Here is a 24,108-nt window from a genome sequence, read left to right as displayed (position 1 = left end):
AGATGAAAACAAAATAATCAAAGCCACGTGAAATTGGAGCTTGTAACCTCTCTTTCACAAGAAAATGCATCTAGAGCTTGATGTTACTAAGCCTCCCTCTAATTATGTGGTCAAATGAAGTCTTTAGAGAAATATGCATGCTCTAGGGTTATAATATGATGTGGACAACTCCTACAAGTTGTTTGGATATATAGGAATGGCTAGAATTTTAGTCGATATGGAGCTTTCAAAAGGATTGATTGACTCTATCACTATTAGGAAAGGTCATACAATCTTTTGTCAATATCTAGATTATAAAGGAATCCCTTCAAGTGTCGAAGGTGTCGCATATAGAGGCATGTAGCAAAGGAGTGCCCTCTCCCAAACAATAAGAAAGTTTGGGTTCAAAAAGAACTTTCTTAGACTCCATCAAAAGAAGCTCCTTTCAGAGATAATGTTGAATTATGTAGCTTGGGAGGTACTCCACAAGCCTAGTGAGATGGGTTTGTGTGAGTTTGTTCACAAAAGGCTTTGTGGGCAAAGAACCCAAGCGAATGGGTTTTAGACCCATTATGGGGTTTAAAATATGAAAAAGAAATTAAAAGGAAAAATTAATTCTTAAGTCTAAGTGGATAAAACCCTGAAGTTCTAGAGGGTTCCTAAGAGGCCTAGGAAAGACTATTTAAAGAGGCTTAAGAGAAGGCTAGAGGACATCAAGTGGGAGGAGCTCATTTGATCGTGAGAGAGGTCAAGATGTAGCCCTAAGAAGGCTGAGCTAGAGGGTCGTATAGGACTACTAAAGAAGGCTTATCCCTGTGCAAGACATATCAAGGAGGGAACTCAAGAAGTCACAGAGAAGGAAGGATTTCATCCTTAGTGAGTTTGTGAAGATTCTTGGGAGTTTTGGCAGTCAAAGAGATAAGGGTTTTCTCACTGGTTTGAGGAGGAGCCACATCATGATTCGATGACCTCACTGCTTATTAAAGAGAGTTGCAAGAGGGTTTAGATATGTCATAGAAGTGGTATGTATGCCTGGGTTGCTCGCTGGTGGAAGAAGGAAGAGGATCGCAACCATGTAATGGCTTCATCGTGAGGAGAAATAGAGGTCGAGACCTTTGTGATAGTGAACAGAGTTGTGGAGAAACGACCGAAGATCCTGAGAAGTGGAAAAGAGGCCTAAAGCCAAGGAAAGATGTAGCCAAATGTCACCTCCTTAGCGTGAAAAGAGAAGAGACCTGTGCAGCCTAGAAACCCTTGATACTAGCCTTGTCTTGGAGGCTGCAGATCTAGTTATGTGTGGAAAGGTTTAGGTTTGTGTGGCATGGCTGGTAAGGTTGATGGATTTCCAAAGCCATGGGAGAAGTCTCGCTGAGTTGGAGGAGTGTCCAAAATATTTGGACAGAGATTGCATGCCTAGTTAGGGCAGTTTTATATGCACAGAGTCAACCCTAAGGTATAATCCCAAAAGTGAGTATTGTGGTTGTTCCTGTGCAATGAAGAGAGGGTCAAGACCCTTACTAGCCCTATCTTGGACGTTGCATATCTGGTTATGTGTGGAAAGGTTTGGGTTCGTGTGGCATGGCGAGTAAGGTTGATGGATTTCCAAAGCAATGGGAAAAGTCTTGCTGAGTTGGAGTGTCCAAAGTATTTGATCAGATATTGCATGCCCTAGTTAACGTAGTTTTATATGCATAGAATCAACCCTAAGGTATAATCCCAAAAGCGAGTATTGTAGTTATTCCTGTGCAATGAAGAGAGGGTCAAGACCCTAAATGCAGACGACATACAAATCTAAAATAGGCTCATTGTTCTCAGGAATCTTGCATAGGCATATAGGTTGTATAGGCGGCCACAATTGCAATAGGACAATGACAGGATGGAGGACTAATTATGGAAGAGAAAAAAGTATTGAAGTTTGGGGGTTCGTTCATAACATATGAACAGCATTATATGGCAGCGCTTGTTCACTGGTTTAGTGTATCAAATTAGAGAAAAGAGGGCAAATCTGAAGAGCCCTAGATCTAGGCAATTTGAGGAACAAATTGTAGAAAGAGGGCAATATTCTTTGTAGCCTTAAAACAATCTAGATTTTGACTGTAAGTGGGCAGATTTAAAAGTAGTGCAGGAACAAGGCCTCAAGTGCAGGATCAACGGAAGGAGCCATGGACTAGAAAGAGGTAGAGTTGTGTGGACAGTTTATGTATAGTTGGAGGGCTGTTAGGTAGTTTCATTATTGTGCCCTATGAGCATACTTATGAAGGACAACAAGGTTGTAAGGAGTGGCAGGAGTATTGGAGCTCAAGTGTTGATTCTTTGAAGGATTAAAGGGTGGCTAAAGCCTAAGAGAGCAGTTGGCAAGCCCTAGTTCATTGTGTAGAGAAGGACTTCTACAGTGGCAAGAGGGCAACCTCCAAGCCCTATACTTTTCATCTTGTAGCAACTGAGTGGCAGAAGTGGGTAGGCCAAAGATTTGTTCACAAATGGAGTTGTGAACAGCTAATTAAAGACCCTATGTGTTAATGACTTGAAGGACAAAGGACTAGCTAGAGGGCAGAGTTGTTGGAGTCATGTTCCGTGACCTAAAGGACTTGTGATCATTGATAGAGGCATATTGGTGTTGCTACATATTGGAAGCTAAAAGACCAACAATTTTGTTCAGGACACGTAGATTGAAAGGGCTGTGTGTGGCCACCATCAACAAGTAGGTCAAGTGTTGTCTTGTTTAAGGCAGATTGGTTGTCAAAGGACTGACACCAAGTCCTAGTTGTATTCTTGTATCAAGTTGATTGTATGAGGGCCATGACCCTTGGTACGGGAGCCCCGAACTGTTGTATTATAGTTTGTAATATAACAAAGAAGGGGTTGAAAAAGTTAAAAATTGTCATGTGCACTAAATGATTCAATGATGTGTGTAGATTTTGTTGTGCAAAGTAGGATTGTTGTGGCACTTGAGTGCGTTTGTGTCAGAGATTCTAAGACCAAACCTAGATTCTTGAGTGCCATGGAAATTCAACAAATAACACAAAAATCCCTCCTAAGGACATTCCTTTGCAGAATCCACCAATAGAGGAGACAAAGGAGGCAATTAATTGACAAACAAAACAAGTTATGAATCACAAAAGTTGAGTAGAACTCTCGGAAAATTAAGGTAAACTTATTTCTCCCTCTTCTGATGATCTTCATCAAAACTTGAGAACTTATATTTTGGGCGCTAGGAAATAGGGTTAGAGAATTGAATAGAGATCAACTGTTGAAAATGGCAACAAGAAATGATAAAAATAGAAGTGCTAAAAATAGCACTGCTATAAATAGCAGTTCAACTAGTGTTGAACATAGCAACAAGGAATGAAAAATGGAAGTGCTAAAAATAGAAGTCTATAAATATCATTTCGGGATACCTTCCTATTTTAGTCAGTCCCTAAACTAAAATAGTGAAGTAAAATTTGAATTTGATCTTAGCAGCTGTTTGTAAAATAATTAATTAATTCACCATGAGTTAATTAGTTAAGGAAAATCAAACATGAAGTCTGTGTGGGGACATGCAACAGTTTCTCCATTAATTGAGGAATTTATCCATCAGTTAAAGAGATAAGGATGAGTTATAATTAGTTGGCTCAGTTAACCGTGTCAAGTCCAGTTAGATTAATTCAAACAGTTTGTGGAATTAATTGTGAGTTCAGTTAGTTAATGCTTGCATGCATGTAACTGTTGCACTTCAAATAACTGAATATTCTCTCATAAATAACTCATGCATGTCAGTTTTGTCAGAGACCTAGTTGAGATCAGAGGAGGGATAGTGTACTAGCAGTTGGATGAATTTTTCCTATAAAGGAAACTCATCCATGCAGAAGGATTTATCTCCTTCGGGTTTGTGCAGTTATTTCTGAGCCAAGTGAGCAGTGTGAGGTGGGAATTCACACAAGGTGATACCTTCACTTGGAAATTCCATAAATTCCACTAGTCTATCATCTAACTTGGACTCTCACAAAGATGCCCAATACTCCAATGTAAAATATAATCTCATGCCTAAGACCATAGGAGCGCCCATTTTATTCACAAGGGATGGTGAGAGGTCTATGGATACTAGAAGAAAAGATCTGAAAGAGACTTAGAGAGGGAAGAAATCCTTCTTATCATTGGCTCCAATGTAAGAAAAATTGTATGGTTAGAAGTGGAGGACAATTGTCACTAAATGGTGCTCTTAGAGAAAATGCCCCTAAGGATGTTACCAAGGTATCACCCATACCCTAAATTGTCAAGGACTGGATAGATCCTCAAAAATTGGCCATAAAAAAGTTAATTGATATTCATAACCCCACCATCCTTTTTCTACAAGAAATAATGATCGATGGAGAGAATGTGATCAAATATTTATACAAGCTTTTAGGGTGGGGGGGATTTTAGCTTCACTGACGCTATGGGAAGATCTAAGGAAAACATCATAGGTGGAAAAGTGGATTCTTCTCACTATCTAACTCTTGGGATTTTCTATCAAGTCAAGGGACTTCCCTTTTTTCCTTGAATCTTGGAAGGAAAAATCAATTTTTTAGATACATATGGGGAAACTTCTTCAATGGAGTTTGGATTCCTAGAGGGTTGGTGGTAGTTGGGAGTGAACTAAATTTTTCTTTGGGTGCATCAAAGGTTTGGGGGCTTGCAACTAAGTGGGCAATTTATTTAGTTCCTTTATAAACAAGTTGAGATTCGACAAACCTATTGCCAATGTGAAGAATATGAGGACATGGGAGGCCAAAAATACAAGAAGGTTGGATCAATTTTTTATTTCAAAATCCTTTCTCAATGATGCAATCAAAATCTACGAATGCGTCTCTTCTAGAGAAGACTTAGACCACAATCTTGTTTCTGAAAGTGGTTCCAATCCAAGGGAAGCCACCCAAACCCTTCAAATTGAACCTTGATCAGCCAAAGAATGAGGATTTCCGGAGAAAAATAAAGGATCTATGGAGGCCTTTTGATGATACTATTAATGAATCAGCCACCATCTAGTTTTAACAACATTTTATAAGGGAAAACCAGATTGCTCTCAAATGTTATGTAGAGAAAAAGAAGATGGATGAAAGAACCTTAACAGGGATCAAAGAACTAGATATTTGTTTTAATGGGGAGAGTTTTGCTTTCTTGTCTGAAAATCAAAAATATGAAATAAAACTACTAGAATATAAAAAGACGAAGATTTCCTTAGATAGAAAAAGTAATAGAGGATAAAAGCTAGGCTATCTAGCTACAAGTTGGGGACAATAATACAAATTTTTTCTACATATATGCTAATTGTAGGAAACATATAAATTTAGTTTGGAGGACAGAGAAAGAAGATGGATTTATGGCATCAACCTTCTCTGAAGTGACCTCTAAAGGGGTAAACTACTTCCATTCTTTTTCCAAAGAGGAATCTAGAGCCACCATTGCAACAATAATCAGATTGACAAATAATATTCCAAGATTTATCGGTGAAGGATAATCAAGATCTAATGGCAGGAGTCAGTGAAGAAGAGCTCTTATGGACCCTTTAGAACTAGAAGAATAAAATCCCTGGTCCAGATGTTCTCCCTATTGAATTATTTTTAGGTTGTTATGATTTCAATGAATAGGACCATCAAAGAGTGGTAGAGTTTTCTCATCCACAAGAAAATAATTAGCAACCTTCAATACAATTTTTATTGCATTGATCCCAAGTCAGATAATCCCTCATGCTCTGAGAAACTTCGACCAATATCTTTGTGTAACTCATAGCCATGAAAGGAATTTTCCCCAAGTAGATCTCATTGGAACAATTTGGTTTCTTGGAAGGATGACAAATTCATGAGGTTGTGGGAGTAGCACAAGGACTACACTTTTTTTTTCCTTTTAACACCCCTACATAAGTCAAACTCCCGCTCAGTTGACTCTACCACAGGGAGCTTGAGCTTGATGGACCCAAGGAGAATTGAACCTGCACCTCATGACAGAGGGGCAATGACTTGGCAAGGGGGCTTCAACTGTAAAAAGAAATGACTAGGCGGCAGCCTTCATAGTTTCAAATTTTTCGTACAAATTTAATGCCCACAACCCTCAAAGTATATTAGTTGATATAAATTATGTGACAAATTTATTTGAAACATCCGCTACCTCTACACATTTGACTTTCATTTGATATATAAAATTAAATGCAAGCAAGCATACTTAGAAATATAACACAGTGAACACAGTTATTTTTGGTCAACTAACCCTGGAAAAAACCTAACCTTGGAAAAACCCACAAGGGGAAAACCAGTCTTCAAGGAGTATTTTATTTGCTTCTTTAGAAAATTATTACAACAAAAATACATGAAATCCAACTTAACTCTTCCTTTGAAGAAGCAACTCAAAGATTCTCTTTACACTGAATTCTGGACTGATATTTTTCACCCACAATTTGCTCTCCTTCAGCGTATTTTTCAGCCTCTTTTTTAGCTCCTCCACTGGGAATTGAACCACAGAACACTCACTATATTTGCCTTGTAACTCGGGTCTCTTCAGTTGAAAATGTGCCCACAAATCATAGGTAATTCCTCCCTCAACCAAGTTGCTCCACATGCCCAAAATTCTTGCTGATCATGCCCATAAATCTCAGAATTCGTGTAGCATGTTTGGAGGAGATAAAACGCTAGCCCAGATTGGAATAAACTCAGATTTAGCTTAGAAAGGACCCTCAACTTGTGTGTTGAAGTTAACCGTGGTTGCCATCTTGAGATACGATCTCTTCCTTTGGCTTAAACTCAAACTTCTTGAGAGATTTGATCTGCTGGTGCATTTCCTAATTCTCTGTTGTAGGATTCTCTTCACAAAACTTCCTCCTTAGTCTCCTCAATATCACACATGAGAGAAATGAAGGAGCTCATCCTCGTTGCCTCCTCTTGCAGACACGAGCTCCTCCTTGTTGCTTCCAAATGCAAACTCGAGATCCTCTTGCTCCTTCTCACTGGTTGCATACAACTCTCCATCAAGTTCTCCTTGCAACACTGCCTCCTATGCTCTCCTTGCTCTCCTCGTGTCCTTGTGAGAAGAATGAATGAGAAAATCATTTTCCTTTTCCTTTCGTCTTTCTTTTATGAGGGAAACCTAACCCTAGAGATCTAATGGCTGAGAATAAATCTCAACTCATTAGATCAAGGGTAGGGATCAAATCCCCTGCTTGACCCCTTTCTCATGTTGACCCACTCACTTAAAACACTCCTAGGCACATTTTTAATGTTATGTACTTTGTGCACTTTTTCTCTCATAAAGTGACTTTTAAAACATAAAAGTCACTTTAATAATGTAAAGTGCACTTTAGAACTTTTCACATAAAGTCACTTCATAACCTATGTGACTTTAATAAATTAAAATTTAAAATACATGGTTAATATCTTATAAAAAGGTGATTTTACTCCAAGAAATCAATAAACTCATAATGTCCCTTAGACAAAAGGTCATTAATGTGTCCCCTATGCCAAAAAGATAGTGCCTAGGAAACACACACTTGGTACCAATTTTCTCAACACTCCCTCTTACCGAGGAAGTTATTTCCCACCACTCCATATTTATCTCTAAAGTGGATATGCTCACCCCTTGTTACCATCTTGTCACCTGCTACTCTCACCACATCACCACCCAACCTCTCTGGTGATCCGCTCTCTTTTACTGACGCATGTACTTCCTTCAAGGTACCATAAAGCCTTCTCGGCTTCCTCCTCCCTGAAGAAGTCTCCTGCACAAGTGTGGGAGCCTCATCTCCATCCCCTAACACATAGGGCCATAATGAAGATGCCCTTGTGGCCTATAGTGATCGTGTACTCAACAATTCCTGTACTCTGAGATCCTGCACTCTGTGAACCTATCACCCTAGAAGCCAATAGTCCTCCTGACCTCTGTGAACCTGTCCCTGCGCTCCCCTTCCTAGGAGCATGTTACTCTACACAATCACCCTCTTGTGACCTTGTCACACTCTTGAAAGGTTGACACATGGACCTGTAAAGTCTCCCCTCATGGACACTAATCACTCTAGCAGATGTTAAGCTAAATCCCATGCGATACATCAACACCTGTCCATCCCAGAACAACACAACATATCCCCTATCCTCAATACAGGAAACTGATATCAGGTTCCTCCTCAGCCCCAGTACATATAGGACCTTCGTCACATTCAAAGGTGGCAATGACTCCCTCCGAAGGGATATAGTCCCCACTCCTGCAGCTCTAACCCTGGCATCATCTCCAAGCACCACCTCCAAGTCTAAACCCTCAGTAAGACTTGTAAAGTGTTCCCTCACTCCAGTCAAATGGCAAGATACTCCATTGTCTATAAGCCAAACACTCGTGGTTATAGTACCACTGGCTGAGCTCACCACTAGCGCAAACTATGACTCAAATCTCGAGGTGAACTCCTCCACCTCAATTGATGTTGCCACGTCCTTGTTCTTCCCCTTCTTCTCAAGACACTTAGATGCATAGTGACTCATCTTCCCACAAGCAAAGCATCTCACTTTGCTCATGTCCTTCTCAGACTTATCTTCCTCCTTTTGTTGCTTGGCCCCACTAATGAACCCCTGCTTCTTCTTCTTGCCCTTTGTCACAAGGGAAACATTCTCCTCCTCACTTGCCCCACCACTCTAGCTGCTCTTCTTTGCACTCCTCTTGGTCTCCTCCTAAGACGACATTATCCCATAGCCTCCTCTAGTCTGGAAAGTGCTCTTTGGCCACAACATCATGTATGAATCCATCCCACTTCTCTGAGAAACCATCTAGTGCAATTCCTGACTAATTGGTCCTTAGGAATAGCTTCTCCCACAACAACCAACTCATCCTTCACCTATGAGATCTTGGTGAGGTATGAGGTCACACTATCGATCTTGATCATCTTGGTGCTTCTTAGCTTCTACCTCAACACCATTTTCATGTTCTCAATGGAACTTTGGTGTAATGTGACCAAGGACTCCCACATCTCGTAGGCAAACCTCATCCCGGTCACATGAGGGAATAGGTGGTCTCTGATGGCATCGAGAATGATTCTCTTTTCTTTTACATTCTTCTTGTTGAACTTACCCAACTGAATGAGATCTGTAGGAGGTTGCATGCCATCTCCACAATGTCCCATACCCCCAACTCCTCAAACAAAAGCATCATCCTCTCCTTCCACGGGCCAAAAAAATTTTCCCCTACCAATCTGTCCTCCATCCTTATACCAGTAGCCATGACTCTCCAACCAACACCAAAAGTCAGATCTGTCACTAGAGAGCCTTCCTGCCTCTCAACCAACAGTCTTTTGGGTTTCTGAAGATGGTTTTAGGCTGGCCTACTCACTATTTTAGCAAAAGTTGCTTCCTGGTATTTCTATTTTTCAGTTGAAGCAAAACTCAGATCTGATGTCCCTCAGGGTCTGATGCCATGTAAAAAAAAATTGACTAGGTGGCAGCCTTCACAGCTTCAATTTTTCTGTACAAATTTAATGCCCACAACCCTCAAAGTATATTAGTTGATATAAAGTATTTGTGACAAATTTATTTTAAACATTGGCTACCTCTACACATTTGAATTTTAGTCAATATATAAAATTAAATTCAAGCAAGCATACTACAAAATATAACACAAGGAACACATTTATTTCTGGTCAACTAACCCTGGAAAAACCTACAAGGAGAAAACCAGTCTTCAAGGAGGATTTTATTTGGTTCTTTAGAAAAATCTTCAAAAATACAACAAGAAATCCAACTTATCTCTTCCCTTGAAGAAGCAACTCAGAGGTTCTCTTTACATTGAATTCTAGACTGATATTTTTCACCCATGGTCTACTCTCCTTCAACGTATATTTCAACCTCTTTTTCAGCTCCTCCTCCACTAGGAATTGAACCACAGAACATTCACTATATCTTCCTTGTAACTCGGGTCTCTTCAGCTGAAAATGTGCCCACAAATCACAGGTGATTCCTCCCTCAACCAAGTTGCTCCACTCTCTGGAAAAACAGGCCCTAGAATCATGCTACACAGGCCCGAAGTTCTTGTTGAGCCTGCCCAGAAATCTCAGAATTCGTGTAGGTTATTTAGAGGAGATAAAATGCTGGCCCATACTGAAATAAGCTCAGATTTAGCTCGGAAAGGACCCTCAACCTGTGTGTTGAAGTTAACAATGGTTTCCATCTTGAGATACGATCTCTTTCCTTGGCTTAAACTCAACCTTCTTGAGAGATTCGATCTACTGGCATACTTCCTAATTCTATGTTGTAGGATTTCTCTTCACAAAGCTTCTTCCTCACTCTTCTCAATATCACACATGAGAGAAATGAAGGAGCTCTTCCTAGCTGCCTCCTCTTGCAGACACGAGCTCCTCCTCACTGCTTCCAAATACAAACTCGAGCTCCTCTTGCTCCTTCTCACTGGTTCAGTCAAGCTCTCTCTCAAGCTCTCCTTGCAACACAACCTCTTATGCTCTCCTTGCTCTCCTCAAGTCCTTGTGAGAAGAATGAATGAGAAAATCCTTTTCCTTTTCCTTTTGTCTTTCTTTTGTAAGGGAAACCTAACCCTAGAGATCTAATGGCTGAGATTATATTTCAACTCATTAGATCAAGGATAGAGATCAAGTCCTCCACTTGACCCATTTCTCATGTTGCCCCCCTCACTTAAAACACCCCTAAGCACCTTTTTAATGTTATGTATTTTGTGCAGTTTTTCTCTCATAAAGTGACTTTTAAAACATTAAAGTCACTTTAATAATAAAAAGTGCACTTTAGTTCTTTTCACATAAAGCCACTTCATAACGCATGCGACTTTAATAAATTAAAATACATGGTACATATCTTATAAAAAGGCGATTTTGCTCCAAGACATTAATAAATTCATGATGTCCCTTAGACAAAAAGTCATTAATGTGTCCCCTAGGCCAAATGGATAAATGCCTAGGAAACACTTCCTTGGTAACAATTTTCTCAACATCAACCAACTGGGCTACCCATCAGGTCTACAAGATGGGCTACACTTAATTAAGATTAAAAACCTAAAAGCTTTAACCATAAAAGTGAACCTTTCCAAAGCTTCGATTGGGTGCATTTGTTATACATTAGACTATTTTTTATTCATTTGGGTCTATGTCAAGGTTATGTCATGTAGGTCATGAGTTGTATCAACTCGACCTCATTTGAAATCCTCCTTAACATTGTTGCCTCTCCATCCTTTAAGCCAGAGAGGGGCATCAAACAAGGTTGTCCTCTTAACACCTCTCCTTTTTCTATTAGTTGCATAAGGTCATAGCAGATCTCTAAAAGCAACCTCAGAAAATGCAAATCGAAAAGGTATTAGCATGGGCAACTCATGTAATGCAACACATCTTTTATTTGTTGACGACATATTAATCTTCTGTAAAGGTTTCACAAGAATGGTTGAGAAACTTCATAAGATCATTGATCTCTTCTGTGAGGCCATTGGTATGAAAATAAACATTGTCAAATCATTGATTCTTTTCTACGTACTATTAGAGAGAAAAACTCAAATATCACAGGTATTGCTTTACTAGGTAGGGGATTTAGATGCTACTTTAAAATACCTCAGTTTTCATCTACAAGCAAATCTCTACCAAAATTGTGACTGGCAATGGTTAATAGCTAAGGTGGAGAAAAGGCTAAAGACTTTGTCCGACCATTGGCTTTTGAGAGGTGGCAGACTAGCACTGGTTAAAGCAGTGCTCAAAACCATCCTTGGATGTCCCTTGCTTGGATTCCAAAAGGTGTTTTGGAAAAAGACAAGCAATTATGCTTTAGGTTTATTTTATCTGAAGAGGTTAGGAAGAAAGGGATGGTGCTAGATTTCTGGAAAAAGCTTGCAATCCCAAAATCTCTAGGTGGATGGAACCTCAATAACATTTTTCTGCTCTCAAAAACTTTAACCGCAAAGAATGTATGGAGACTTGTACAAGGCTTTTGGGCTTTGGGCCCAGGTTACAAAACAGAAATATATCTCTTAGGACTCAATAGAGTACTAGGTTAGAAAACCAATAAGGAAACCTTGTGCTTCAGTAATTTGGAAAGCAATTGTCTCAGCTTTCCCTCTGATTGGTAATTGGTTGGTATGTTGAATAGGGAAAGGGGGTGAAGTTCAAATAGGTCTAGACCCTTGGTTAGGAAGCAAAGAAGACTATAAACTTCCAGCACATCTAAACTTGATTTGAAAAATAGAGGATACCACTCTTTGAGACAAATTGCAAGAGGAAACAGAAGTGCGGGTGTCCAGTAACACTAGTTATCTTGGAGAGATATTGACCTTTCAAGGTAGTGGGTGTCAACACTTCGGAGAACTACGTCTGAAATCTGAGAATTTGTTTTGTGAAACTAAAAGATGAGGATCAGCTCATTTGGTCTTTGAACCCCAAGACAGGGCATAAAGCTTTAGCAATTAAAGGAAATGATATTCCATAGACCTGGAGATGGAGACAACTTTGGACACTCAAATATCCAACCAAAGCCAAATTAAGCCAAATTATTTATGTGCCTCCTATTGAATAATAAAGTGCTAACCAGGGATTTATTGCAGAAAATAAATTATGAGGGCCCAGGAGATGTTGTCTTTGCATGATAGGCTCTGAATCCAACTCCCATCTTATTATCTCATGCAGCTTTACAGAGGAGGTCTGGCCAAAATCAGAAAGATTAACAGGTTTAAATAAAGCTTGGAGAGGAAACAACGTTTGGGAAGCCTTAAGAAGCTAATGTTTGAACAAAGAAACTATGAGGTACAGAGATCTTCCCCTCTATAGCCTGGGGAGTTTCGTTAGCCAGGAACTCCAAACTGTTTAGGGGAAGGATACCTTACCTCTGGTGCCATACAAAGTATAAATATTCTCTCTGCTTTTCCTCAGCATAAGGACATTCAAGTTATTAAACACATTTCCCAAGAATTAATAAATAAATAAGTACCCTGGGCTTCTTTTGATGGTGCTTCCCAGGAAACCCCCCACAGTATCTCTTTCAAAGCCGGAATAGGCAATTGAACAAACAATTTCTGCAAATTAATGGCACTAAAACTGATGCTAATGCTGGCTGTGGAAAATGGAGTTTCTCAAATCTAAAGCTTTGCAGATTCTCTCCTAGTTATTCAACGGATAAAAGGAGTTTTCAACTTGTGGCATTTCATTCTGCAACCTTTATTTCTCAATATTCTGAACATCAAATCAGCTCTCTCATATCACATTTGCGCATGTTTACAGAGACAGGAACAAAGAAGCAGATTGGTTACCCAAAGTAGGAATTAATTTGGAAAGAGGAATCTAAAATATCACTGAGAGCTTCCAAGCATACACCTCAAACAATCTTCATGACCCCTAGATTTAATATATTTTCTTGCTCAGAAGTTCTTGGACTTGTGTTTTCCTATACAAGGTCAGACTGAATCTTTTTATGTACCCAGCAGACTACTTATTCTGAAGAGAGATATATATGTGTTTGTGGAAAAGGGGAAGAGAGATATATATGTTTTTGACTTACTCTGCAATGATAAAACAGGGGACTGTTTAAAACCGTGCATTATATAGGCCTTAGAAGGCCCTTTGGAATGCTCAACAACATCTATCTTTTTAAATTTGTTTCTCTAAAAAAAATTACTTGACATTTTTTCTTGGGAAAGAAAAAAAACATCAACATACCCTTCAGCATTAATGGGAAAATCACTGCATCTTATGAAAAATAAAAATTATATGTCCCTAATTAAAGATAAATGTCAAATCCAGACTCAAAATCATTAAAATCATAATGGAGAATCCTGGGAATCTGAGATTGGTTAGTCAAATTTGAATGAAGGCACTGCACCATAATTAGTTCTCAAAATTGCTGTTTTACATTGATAACAATACAATTCTTTAATTGTGAAGCAAAATACTTCTAAACTGCATATACAAATCTGTAGATATGACTGCAGAAATTTCGACTGGGCAGCCATTCATTCAATCACTACCTGTAGACCAGGAAACCATTAGATCTATACCTTGGGCTTCACTGCATCCATAGATTCACATCTATCTGCATATGTAATCTTCATCAAAATCCCAATTAGAAACAAACTCTCCTTCCTCAATTTCCCCTTCCCTGAAGCGAACACTCTCTAGATGTACAAGATCATCAAGATTTTGGCCTTCCAATTCATCAATGGTAGCAGGTTTTACAAGTTTCTCTGGAACTGGATACAGATCTCTAAAGAGTTCAAACTCTACTTCGTCGATTTCTTCTTCCCTAAAGGGAACACCCCCTTGATGCACAAGATCATCAAGATTTTGGCCTTCCATTTTGTCAACAGTTTGAGGTTTTACAACTTTTTCTGGAACTGGATCGAGATCTCTAAAATCTTCAAACTCTCCTTCCTCTATGTCTTTTTCTTTGAAGGGAACACCCTCTTGATGTACAAGATCGTCAAAATTTTGGTCTTCAATTTTATCAGCAGATAAGGGTTTTACAAGTTTCTCTATAACTGAATCGAAATCTCTAAAAACTTCAAACTCTTTTTCCTCAATTTTTTCTTCCCTCAAAGGTGGAGCTTCTCGATGTACAAGATCATCAAGGATTTGGTTTTCCACCTTGTCAACAGTTGAAGGTTTTCCAACTTTCTCTGTAACAGTATTCAGACCTCTAAAACCTTCAAACTCTCCTTCCTCAATTTCTTCTTCCCTGAAGGGAACACCCTCTAGATGAATGAGATCATCAAGCTTTTGATATTCATCAACAGTTGAAGATTTCACAACTTTATCTGGAACTCGATCCAGATGTTTAAGAACTTCAAACTGTATCGAATGTGCAGGAAGAACAACATGAATCACAGGATACTCTATAATAGTCTTACCCACAAGTTGAGAACGCAGCGGTTCTGTAATATTCAATTCATAATGTAATTTTTTGGCACCCTGCAAGTTTAGAAACCGCCATGTCATGAAAAGATGTTGGTCCTCATTTACCTCTAAGAGGTTTTAATAAATAAAAACATAAACTTCATACCTTTGTATATTCTATCTTGATGAAAAGCTTCAGATTTTCGGTAGATTCTTTACAAAAATGCCTTAATTTATGACGTGACACAGGATTTCCAGGACCAATTGTCAGATGTTTTTCCAATATACTCCGCAGGCTCACATGTTCATCAACCCTGGACCCATAAACAAGGTTAAATATATCAGTTCTATCTTCAAACTCACTCTTTTGAAAAGGTTTATCTGAGCTATTCAGTAATCAATGTTAACAAGGAAACTATTTGCCCAGATAAACTACGAGTTAATTGGAGTGTGATCACTGAAGGGAGTACAATAATTTTGTTTCCCAGAGAAAAATTTGTAAACCTCAAACTAGAATTTTCTATTATTATTTTTAAAAAATTTCCTGTATCTAGATTATAAAGTTAATAGAACTTACCCATGGTCAACAAAGATCACATCTGTTGAATGAAACTGCCACTCAACTGTCCAGTAAATGCATTTCCGCCTGCAGATAGAGAAAAATATTGTTCTTAAGGCACCAATCAACAAAATCCATGTTCCTATTGAAAGAATTGAAGACTAAAATGCTGCATATCACTGTATATATTAATGCCACATTTCTAACTTCTGATTATAGATGTAAGCAAGAATTGCTGAAGTTATATACACTAACTTATCATTATTATGATTACCCTAGAAATGAATCCAAATGGTTGTTTTTAGCAGTGGAATAAGCAAGGGAGGAGGAATGGAGAAGAGTGATGGATAAAAATGAAGCAAGATGCAGAGCTTATAAATTTGTGTGGAAAAACAACAAAACTGAAGTTTAAAAAATGTCAATGACCTGACTCTTTCTCTTATCTCACAAACACAAAAATATAAATATTAATTTTTGTGTGGAAAAACAACAAAACTGAAGTTTAAAAAATGTCAATGGCCTGACTCTTTCTCTTATCTCACAAACACAAAATATAAATATTATATTTCATTTATACTGCAATGAGCTAGGTTAATTCCGCCCTAGGGTTTCTTGGGGCACTAGGGTTTTCAGAGCAAAATTTCCTTACGAAACAATAGTTAACTCAATAACGTCCAGTCTCTCAATTAATTAGTATAGCAGAATCTCCAATCAACAAGTATAATAAAGCTCACAATACAGTGTAGCAATTTCATACAAATGCAATTACACCAGGCAATAATGTAACAGTTTATTCACCAAAAAATCACTATCTACTGCCAACGTTCATAATTTAACCAACTGTATTAGGGTCAATGATGATGCCCTAGTTCGAGATCCAAAAATACGATTACTGAATTGCAAACAGACTTCACATATCTAATAACCCTTTATTTAAACCCTATCTGCAGACATACAAAACCCCTTACAGAAATATTGTCAAGTCTTGTTCAGGTCCTCAGATTTCTTTAGAAGATGAGAAACAGCTCCTCTCGCACAAATATACAGGGAATACGACACTATTCTCAATTCCGCAGATTCAACTGCTCCGAAATGGTTTGACTGCCCTAATTCCACACACAAAACTTCCAGGACTTTGTCTATTTTTGGTCTCGATACTTCAAATACTCCCTTTTTCTAACTTTGGATAGCCCTGCACTACTTCAGGAATTCCTCGTACTGGAACAGATGACTTGGCTTTCTGCCAAGAGGGCTTCGGTATTTCAGAATTCCACTGAACTAACTTCGGATGGCACTCAGGAAACCCGTACTGGTTCAGATAATTCGTTCTTCTATCAGGGTTGGCACCAAACTTGCTCAGGGCCCCTCCCTGCACTGGATCAGCCTCAGATAGCTTGATATCACAGAAGGTTTCTGTATTTCTTGGAAACTCTGCTGTCAAATACAGGACACAGAAAAACCACAGATACCCTTCGATCTGGACCTTAAGAAATTCGCTGTCCCAGATGGTTTTGATCCTGCTTCAAACTTTGGCCAAAGATTCGATCTCTTCAGGAAGATATTCTCCTGCTGTGCCAGAACAGAATGAAAAAGAAAAAAGCTAAAATTGAGTCAACTAGGGTAGAATCTTTCACCACCAAAATTGACAGAGGGGAAGGGGTCTTAAAACCCTCAAAGCCTCAAGCTCAAAGAAAACAGAGATAAATGATCCAATCCAATGATGATCCAAATGAATTCAACCCTCTTGTATTTATAGATTTCCTAGAGGGGATTCTCTCCTTAATTGATTGAGTAAAATTCACACCAAACCCCAACTTTGGGTTTCTTTGCCCAGCTGCCCCAAAACTTGCCCAAACATTGGGTATTTTGGGGTTTTCCCCTTTATCAAGGACTATAGCCTACGGGGATCGATAGGCTACTTTGTCTCTTGAGAGAATAATTTATCGCAAACGTTACATATACAACACTAACATCATAAATTTCAACTCAGCAAATAATATAAACATAATAATAGTATTAATTAGAAACACGTTCCTTGTTTTGTATGGGGTGGAAGGTGCACGGGGGGGGGGGGGGGGTGGATTTATAACCCTGGAGGAACCACTGAAGCTACATATTCATCAAGCCTCGGTATTGTAACCAATAATCTGGTGGAGGTTTATGGGCTATATCAAGCCCTGAAGATCGTGAAGTCAACGAAAATTCTACAATTGATTGTGATTGGCAATTCATTATTACTCATCAAAACATATGATCAAAGGCAGCACCTCCACAGAAATCAGGATGGCTTCTGTAATACATTGTATCCATAAAAGTAGCCACAACTTTCTCACAATTGTGTTACTATCATGTCCTCAGGGACAATAATGTCGAAGCCGACTGGTTAGCAGTTCAAGCAACCCAAAAAAAAGTGGGGTCACTAGTAATCAACTGCTAAGTCACTGGATTCTGTGAATTTCAAGATCAAAATTCAAAATTCGCCAAATCTCATGATGAATCAAACAAAATCATTTCAGGTTCAGTGAGCTTGAAGCAGAATCTTGGTAGAAATCAATCTCAAATAAATTCTGCATAAAATTCATGTAATTTGGTAGAATCTGTATTGGAGTTCGTTTTGAAGGTTAACAACTAATTAAAAAGGAACAAACGAGGCAAACTTCCGCCTCCCTCCGCATATGGTTTCATTTTACCACTCAGTGCTGCACACCAGAATCCGACCCTCCAACCAAGCAGCAAGCGATTTCATTACTGAAAGCAGACATTTGAATGCAAGCAAGACATTCTCAGATTTGTTCTCTGAGAACCTAGGTGCTAATGTTCGTCCGCAGCCATGATTCACTATTTTCTGCCATTTTCATTGTATATTTTAGTTTATTAAGTACTTTTATAATTTAATTATGTAATATATATATATATATCTTTTAATAATTATGTATATTTATACTTTGTTATATAATTTTACATTTTGTTTTTGTTATTGGTATATTTTGTATTTTAATCTCTCTCCCTCCCTCCATATATATATATATATATCTTTTAACTATCTACCTTTTTAATTTTAGTTTTCTTTTTATTTAAATTTCTAATTTCATTTTTATTTTCATAGCTCTTATATGCATATAATGTGTATTAAATTTCATAATATGTATTTTATTATGTGCAGATTTTTCAAATTTTATATCCTGTCGAATTTTATTACTAAAATTTTTCTTGTTGAATTTCAAGGTTGCTGAATTCGGACTCAAAGAAACCAGGTGACTGTGATCAAGTGTGAGGTCACATGGGAAACCATCCCTTAAGATTCAAAATAACACTTGGTAAAGTAATGGGTTATCAAATCCGCATGAAAGTATTGCTGAGTGCACTAACGTTGGAGGACCGAAGAGACTCCTCGCCGCTTCTCACATGTCCCTCCCCTCCTTGCATCAAACGAAATTACCATTCCCGAGAATGGCATCCAATCAATGTGGGTTTTATATTGCAGGAAGGGGTAGAAATGTGAGCTTCATTTTTCAACTCTCCTTGTGGAAACATTCCCTGGATCAGGGGCTCTCTCAGGCATTGTCGACATGAATTTGCTGCGTGCCTGATTTGAGGTCCGGCTGGTCATGCATCTCAGTGCTGCATGGTCTTTGTCTACCGGGGGTTTTAGGTGCTTCGGTGACCTTGACTTGGGTTACTGCTCTGTTTTTGGGTAGCAGTGGCTCCTTTTTCGCCTTTTTCTGAAGCTGGTCGGGGGTTGGGCTTTGTATTTCATGGGCTGCCTTCTGGAGTTGATTCAACACTGATGAGTATGTGATCTTCCATTATAGCAGGTTAGCACTCTTCAAACCATTATCTAATTTTGGTGCCTCACTGTTGGGTTCCTGCACTTGAGTTTATGTACTCCTCTGCGGATGGGGAAACTTGAATGTCGTTTCAGAGGCTTTCTGCAGAGCTTAAGGATGGGGAAGCTAAACTAGAGGAACAGATGCCTTTAAATTGTTCCAATGAAAATATGAATATTTGGGTTTTGCCATCTCAATTCAGGAAAATTTCAGCTTTGGAGGCTGAGTTGAAAACTCTCAAGATGGCAGCTTTACCTATCTCTAGAGTTAGTCTGGACAGCCCAGGTACTTTTTTCACCTCGGCTAGCAAGCAGAAAATAACAGTGGTTCAAGCAAGACTCCCAAGGTTGCAAAAGGGTGTGAAGCAGCACCTGATGGCTGCCAGCTGGGTGATTCATGTTGTTCTGTTTATCACAAGTTTTGTTAATGTATTGTAAAGCCATAAAAATTCTAGGAATTTTCTATAAGTACTTCATATATCATCATAATCTTTTTGTCCCAAATGCTGAGAGCTCTCAGGATAGAGGGGCAGAACTAGAATGGTTCTGTGATTTAATAATTATATTGTAATGAGCTGCTCAGCAGTCCTCCATATGTAATTTGAATTTCACTGCCACTTGTTGAGCAGTCTTTTATAGTATAATATCCCACAGTTCTAGTTTTTTTATTTTAAACAAGGTACCTGTTTCATATGTATCAAAATAAAGCAAGCATTCTTTACCAGTATGCATAGACATACATGTATAGATAGATTGATAAATAGGGGGATTATGAATATTATTATGACAAATATTCAGTATGCATTTATACCAGAACGTTTTTACGCCAAGACAGCAGGAGTTGCAATCACATATGCACTCAGACTCACTTCATCATAGAAAGGTCAAGAATATATCTTTCAACATTAGCTTAGTGAAAGTAATAGATAGAACAAACTCATTCTTCGCTTTAATTTTCAAATCAGAACACCTGAAAATTAAATCAACGTAATGGCTCACCTATCTAATTTGTTAAGACCAGTTCTTCACTGCGGTGTGTGAATTCCCCATCACTTGACGTGATCCTTTCTTCTTCAGGGTGACTACAGCTATTTTGTGCCCTTAGGTAGTTGGCCAAGATGTTTGGCTTTATGATTAGTGTGATTCATAGTAATTTGGCTTCTTCTAAAGGGCCATGCATCATGCAGGACACTTTTGTATGATCAAATTAGTAATCACATTGTCATCTGTTTTTTTTTTTTTTTTCACCCTCTTAACAGATCCATTTCTGTTGAGATGCATTTCTATGAAAACATTTCTCTGAGATCTCTTTTAATAACAGTTCAGAAGGAAAAATGCACATGCGGATGGAAGATATCGCTGCAATGGAAGCTTAACCACATCTCAGACTTTCCTCACCCTGATTTTGAAATCATTTGGCATTGGGATTGTATTAATGCCTGTGTGATAAGAATAATGGCCAATGGGACTTCAAAGACTCGCCATGTAATTGCATCCAATTAGGATTTGCAGTAGACATGTCCCAGGAAAAATATATATCTTATCTTATCTAAGCATAAGTCTAAGAGAATATTGGAGAAGAAATAAATTATGACGTAACTCTAGCAAAAGAAGATCTACTTTTCAAGTGTACTCTGGAATACCCACTCCACCCATATGGGGCAACAATGACATGAAGTGAGCCAGGGACAAATCAATAATTGGTCATGGTCACCATTTGTATCATTTAAGTCACCCAAAACCTGCCATAGAATGTTCCTAGTGTTCATAGCAACAGAATTATATGTAGTGAGAAAGAAGTCAGAGATTACAATCCATTGGATCCCCAATCACATCTATCCCACACAAACCCAGAGAATGTTATATGCTAAGTCACTTAACAGGGGGACACAGGACACACAGAACATGGGGATACGAGAGTCCGACATGGGACATGGAGACCCCAGGAACAGGACACGTAGGACATGTTATATACTATCTAAAAAAAATTATATATATATATATATATAAATTAGTAGATACATCATATTATGATATTACACAGATTCTCATGATGATACAAGTAACAAATTCAATCATAGATTCATACAAGTACATTGCAAGTTTGTAACATTATGCTGCATGCATACAATCATAATTTATCATTGATACAACTTTACAACTAGAAATTAACCATAAATTGCAGCTTTATCATTAAGTCATCAAAATCAAAATGTATTACATAGGTACTGAGTCCAGAGGACTCCTTACTAGGAATGCCAATGAAAAATAGCAAATACAAAACAAGGTAGACACTAGAACCGTAGAACCTCATAGGCTGTTGGCTGTTGTAGTGCTGCCTATAGCTCAAAGTCATCAACATCAAAATCAGCATCAGTGCCACCACTGCTCTCTTTTGCATCCTCCTTTGTATTCAATGTCATCTCTGCATCTATTGATGTGGAGGATGGCCCCTCAAGAGTATCGTCATCACCAAAAGTGGCAGGCTCTAGCACTAGGTCATTAAGATCCAAGTTGGCCAATGCCAACTCAACACTGTTGTCCAAACCCATGTCATTAGGAAAGACATCCCACATCTTTGTCTTTCCCTTCAACCACTCATCCCTCTACCTGTAAATAAGACGAAGGTTGGTGTGCACATACACTAGGAATGCAAATGGAAAATAGCAAATACAAAACAAGGTAGACACTAGAACCTAGAACTGTAAAACTTCATACGCTGTTGGTTGTTGCAGTGCTGCCTATCGCTCAAAGTCATCAACATCACAATCAACATCAGTACCACCACTGCTCTCTTTTGCATCTTCCTCTATATCCAATGTAATCTCTGCATCTATTGGTGTGGAGGATGGCACCCCAAGAGTATCATCATCATCAAAAGTGACAAGCTCTAGCACTGGGTCATCAAGATCCAAGTTGGCCAATGCCAACTCAACACTGTTGTCCAAACCCATGTCATTAGGAAAGACATCCCACATCTTTGTCTTTCCCTTCAACCATTCATCCCTCTGCCTATAAATAAGACGAAGGTTGGTGTGCACATACACCATTGTCTCTGCCCTGGACTGCTTAAGCCTACTCTTCTTCAAACTATACAAATTCCCATATGTGCTTCAATTCCTCTCGCAACAAAGAAGATGAAGTAAGCTGAGAGAGGAGCCCCATGGCTAACTACTATAGAGGACAGCATGTTGCCCCATGAGTTGCCCACCAAGAATAGCGCTTTTTAGCCCACCTATCTCTAATAACATCATAGCCTACAAATCCCCCAATGACCATGGAAAACTTTGCAAAGGCATCCTCCACCTCATCAAGTGATGCTCTATCCTAAAATATCCCTCTCAATGCATCCTTCCTCCCCGGTGAAATCTCACCATCCATGTGAGGAGGGAATCTGCATGAAGGTCCACCATTCAACCACTCATGGCTGTAGTATTTTGGATTCAATGAGTGAGCCAAGCAATGCAAAGGTGTGCAATTCTTGTCCCACCTGCTGACAAGAATATCCTGTATGGTGGTGAAGAAGGCCTCCGCTAATGTCTCATACTTAGGGCACTCACTCTGAAAAATAATGGTCCTCACAGACTCAATCATGGAATCCCATCCCTCATAAACCTCTCTTAAGATGGATTCGTTTGCATCTGCAAATCACAATAGAGCAATGATAGGGTCCATGATCTTAATAGTAAGATCTACCCTCTCCCACCAAGCATCATCTAACATTGTATCCTTGACTCTTTTTGAGGTTGCTTGATTTGTCTTTCTCCAAAAAGACCAAAACTCTGAAATAACCATGGCCCCAAGAGTGGTCTTGACCTCCCTCAACCTCTTCAGCATGATGAATGCAGAGGCAAATTGTGTATCTGCAATCTTCAACAATGATAGATGTGTGTACTCTTTGTAGATTGTGAGGGCATTGGTATGATTTTGTACAAAGTTGTGGATATGCCATGCATCCTCAATAAGAGTTCCAATCCAAGGTACATCAAAAGCAATAGATTTAAGTGCTAAATTCAAGGAATGAACAATGCAAGGTGTCCAAAATACTTGTGGATATTTAGCTTCCACAATCATGCCAACAACCTTGCAAACAAGTGCATTGTCTATAATGATTTGCACACAAGAATCAACACCTACATCTTCAATAACTTTAATGAACAACTCACCCATATATTGTGCATCCTTGTATTTTCCAAGAGCATCCACTGCTTTCAAGAAAATTGGTCAAGGAAGACACCATGAAGTTGATAAGTGGATGGCCTGTTGCATCTATCCATTCATCAGATACAATACTAACCTTAGATGTTGGCCATGTTGATTTAATAGGCTCAAGCATTTTCTCCACCTCCTTCTTTGTCTTACTCAACAATGTAGTTCTAAGCTTCTCTGACCCAGGAGGCACATACCCCGATGGAGCCCCTTGAGTTAGAGCTCGGCACATCTCAATAAATAAAGGTGATCGTGCAACATTAAATGATATGAAGTTGAGATAGAAAAAGAAGGCAATGGTGATATCAATCTCTTCTCGCCTCTCTTGCTGAAATATCTTGTCTATTGGACCAAGTGCCCTCTTTTTCGTTGCTTGACCTACACCTCCACTGAAACTCCCAAATAGATAACTAGCACTGCTTTTCCTCAAGAATGGAAGGGGATCCTCATCCTTGTTTTTCTTAGATGATGCAGCCACCATTGCCACATCAACATTGGCCTCTCTTTCTAATTCTTTCCTCTTAGATGCAGTCACTCCTGAACATGCTCCAATTCCACAAGATGGTAACCCCAACAAATGTGCTTTCACACGAAAATAGGTGCTCTTGAATTGGGTGTTGCAAAAGTTGCATTTCCAATTTAACTTGATGCTTGGCCCTTGATTTCTTGTAATATACTTCCACAAGGGATATTTACTTTCTTGAGCTTGTTGTCTTGATA

General features: G+C 38.8%; 1 protein-coding gene across 1 annotated transcript in view; it reads right to left on the bottom strand.

The window, feature by feature from the left end:
- Positions 1-13,966: 13,966 nt before the first annotated feature.
- LOC149224131 (uncharacterized) overlaps positions 13,967-24,108 on the bottom strand; it is a 43,647-nt gene continuing 33,505 nt past the window's right edge. The window contains exons 3-5 of the mRNA XM_089386009.1: positions 15,372-15,440; positions 14,961-15,108; positions 13,967-14,869 (exon numbers count right to left, since the gene is read on the bottom strand). Of these exons, the coding sequence (XP_089242135.1) occupies positions 13,991-14,869; positions 14,961-15,108; positions 15,372-15,440 (1,096 nt within the window). The 3' untranslated portion in view covers positions 13,967-13,990. The remainder of the gene's footprint in view (positions 14,870-14,960; positions 15,109-15,371; positions 15,441-24,108) is intronic.

Source organism: Pinus tabuliformis, chromosome Q (assembly GCF_031772625.1).
Source record: "Pinus tabuliformis cultivar Carrire ecotype Pingquan chromosome Q, CPIR1, whole genome shotgun sequence".
NCBI lineage: Eukaryota > Viridiplantae > Streptophyta > Pinopsida > Pinales > Pinaceae > Pinus > Pinus tabuliformis.
This window is presented reverse-complemented; position numbering and strand designations above follow the sequence as displayed.